At 39.0% G+C, this 3187-nt stretch overlaps 1 protein-coding gene across 3 annotated transcripts in view; it reads right to left on the reverse strand.

Moving 5' to 3' along the window:
- LOC107729513 (next to BRCA1 gene 1 protein-like) overlaps nt 1-1404 on the reverse strand; it is a 13043-nt gene extending 11639 nt beyond the window's left edge. For 2 of the 3 annotated variants that reach the window (XM_016540054.1, XM_016540053.1), the window contains exons 1-2: nt 1167-1403; nt 156-218 (exon numbers count right to left, since the gene is read on the reverse strand). In XM_016540054.1, coding sequence (XP_016395540.1) covers nt 156-218; nt 1167-1268 — 165 coding nt within the window. In that variant the 5' untranslated portion in view covers nt 1269-1403. Of the gene's footprint in view, nt 1-155; nt 219-1166 lie in introns of all 3 variants that reach the window. The other variant, XM_016540055.1, reaches the window with a different exon arrangement.
- Between the last annotated feature and the right edge of the window lie 1783 nt (nt 1405-3187).

Here is a 3187-nt window from a genome sequence, read left to right on the forward strand (position 1 = left end):
ACTCTTAACTTTTATAAAGAATATCTCTTTGGATTTGAGACTTTAGTCTTTGCAACTTTACAGATCTTCTTTATGCACTAATAGCTTGTAACACTCCAAAGAGAAAGGAAAACTTGAAATCGCATCATATGACCCCTTTAATTCTTCATCCTCACCTCTTCATTTTCCTCATCGAAATATGTCAATTGTAAATTACACAGGCCAAAAGATCTCTTCACCTGAAGAATAAAAGATATCAAAAGTCAACACAATACCAAAGACTATAGAACACCTAAAAATGGACTTTGACAAGCTACTTTGTGACGACAAACCTGTTTTATGAAATGTATAAAAAATACTTGATTCTACATTTTGAAAATGACCGTTACTCTCAACCGACTTCTCATCCGGGCAACCTGTTTCTCTGCGGTCTCCACCAAGTAAGGTAAATGAGTAACTTTCACCTCAAATTATCATCTTATTAATATACTTATGTGGTAAGTAGCCTTGTAATAAAGGGGATAAAGTACAGTCGTTTCCCAAAATAAACCCCTTCAGGGTGATATTTAGACCCTGACTGGCCTATGGCGATGTCGAAATGCTGACTGTACGTTGCTCCAAACTGACACGATTACAGGATGCTTTGAAGCAGACCACCAAATGACATTTGCTCGAAACAGATTTGCAGTCAATGTTTCAAAACCTAGTGAGCTACATACATGGACAGCACTTGGGTATCTACGCGCCTATCATGCTGTGTAGTAAGGGAGCTTAGTAGGTTTCGAGACAGTGAGTGAGTCAACATTAACTAAGAGCTTAGCACTGGTATCTACAGACGTGACAGGTGTTCCCTCTCCTCAGTGTGCCAAACCCCTTTGTAATTATGGTCTAAACGTTAGAAGATCTGCGCACGTCAGATATAATATACTTTCTTAGATGTAAATATGGCTGCTATTTAAATCGTGGGCTTTCGGCAAAATGGTCGCTTGGCCCATTCTTTCTAAATGATTAAGCTTTTACGCCATTCCGCTCGTCGAAGCAGCACACTTGGTAGTAAAAGTCACAAAAGATGTCTAGTAATACTACTCTAATCGCATGAGACAGACATCGGATGACTTCGGGTTGAAAGGCTTTGCGGCATCAAGGTGAGTGATCAGACTGACATCACCTCATCATCTTCTGCTTACCATGGCCTCCATAGACTCCCAGCTCTTCGTCTCCGAGCCAGACAGCAAGAAACTCTTCGCATTCCCTCGAAAATTCACCTTCAGATTGATATAGAAGTCCATGGCGCGAGTACTATTTAAGGCGTTGCATAGGTGAAAACTGAAAAGCTTTGATGAGTTACTGTACCCTGGCTTCTAGTTTTCTCTGATCAAAATGGTCCTTTCTGTTTACATCAGCGACGTAAACACGCCCTCTGCATCAGCTGACAGGAAAATGCCTGGCCTCATTCAAAGAGAAACAATCTAATGGGCAGGACTATTTCATTTTAATCGGTTCAAAGGGTAAACTTGTGAATGTTAACGTAAATATTTTCTTAGCACAGTATTTACAAAATACTGTTATCGTTAATAATTTGATCCAGAAATAATAATAATAATAAAGAATAACGTTGGTTAGTGTGTGGTGAAGGGATAAATAGCCTATTGTCTATTAAACCAGCAACTGAACTGTATATATTTGCTTTCCCAGGGCTGAACGTAGTTAGGTGTTTATTTTTTTTAAAGATAGTTCCGGTCCTGGCTTCTGATTGGTCAATAGAGTTCCAGTCGTCGATATGAAATAACAGCTATGACGTGAAGCATCACAGCGCAACACCCACAGTAGATTTTTGTTTTTGTTGCATAGCAACGTTCTGTTACGTCAAAGAATAGAATGTCTCTTAATTAATTTGCTAGTACATGACAGAGGTATTGTTTTTGTTTTGGATTTATTTAAAGATGATGGTACTATACTGGAGTATGAAGAATTTATGACTTTGTATAGTTTTCCTCTGCCAGCTAGATCTTTCAATTCTGTCATCAAAAGTTTGTCTCCAAGTTATGTGCATTTATTTAAAACATACATTTGCTTTAATGAGAGATCTTGTAGAGATTTTTGCAATTATGCCCAAACGTTTATTGGATGGAGTTGGTCTTCTTGATAAAAAAATGTAACAGTAGATATATAAAGCCAATGTTACATTATTCAGTATTTACATCCCCTAGATGTAAATTTTTCTGGACCAATTTTTTTGACAGTATTCATTGGAAGAAAGCATGGTTACCTCCTGAAAAATTCTGCATTTCTAATAAAATCAGAGAGGTACATTTTAAGATTTTGCATAATGTTTATCCAATTAACTCCCAAATTGCTTCTTTTTTTGATCTCTCTAACGCAGGAGTGTCTAACTCAGTTCCTGGAGGGCCACAGCCCTGCAGAGTTTAGCTTCAACCCTAATTAAACACACCTGGGGCCTGTACCATGAAGCCGGATTATCTGGCTAGCCAGGTAAATTTCAGTTTAGTTTGCACCAATCCTGGGTTTTAGGCAGGGTGCGAACTACGGGGGAGCTAGGGGGAGCTCGGCTCCCCTTAATAAGACATGGGCTCCCCTGAAAACGGAATTTGTGAAATTTTGGGGGGTCTCCAAAAATATTGACAATGTGTTATTTTGACGTGCAATTTCAGTTTTGTGTAATGTGATCATCGTGGATTATTATGTGTAAAATTGCAAAAATATCATTCATTCATGCATGAAGGCGATTTAAACCTAATTCACTTCAATAAAGATAACTATACATGCTATTCTTGTCATGAGCATCAAGGTGTGGGGGCGCTGCGGTGCAAATTACACTCATGTTTAGTACATGTTAACTCAAAGATCCGTAGAAAAAATATAAACGCTGGACTCGGTGGTCGATTCTGTGTAAGGCATGTTATTCGCAATTATGTGTTGTGGCTGGGTTGTTATAGGTCTGCGTGACTCTCGATGTCTTAGGCCTAATTGAACGGAGGAATTATGGTATTCTTCTGTAGCCTGACGACGAGTAACTTTAACCGTTGTTCATGTTTAGCTGGTAAATTTCAGTTTAGTTTGCACCAATCCTGGGTTTTAGGTACCATGAATGTGGCCTGGCTTTTAGCTGCGTTCATTGCCATAGTACCTTACACTGCACAGCTAACCTGCTCCGGGGCAGGTTATGTTCTGGGTAAGAGATCTCAAA

The sequence above is a fragment of the Sinocyclocheilus rhinocerous genome, unplaced genomic scaffold (genome assembly GCF_001515625.1).
Source record: "Sinocyclocheilus rhinocerous isolate Xijiao unplaced genomic scaffold, SAMN03320098_v1.1 scaffold697, whole genome shotgun sequence".
Taxonomy (NCBI): Eukaryota; Metazoa; Chordata; class Actinopteri; order Cypriniformes; family Cyprinidae; genus Sinocyclocheilus; species Sinocyclocheilus rhinocerous.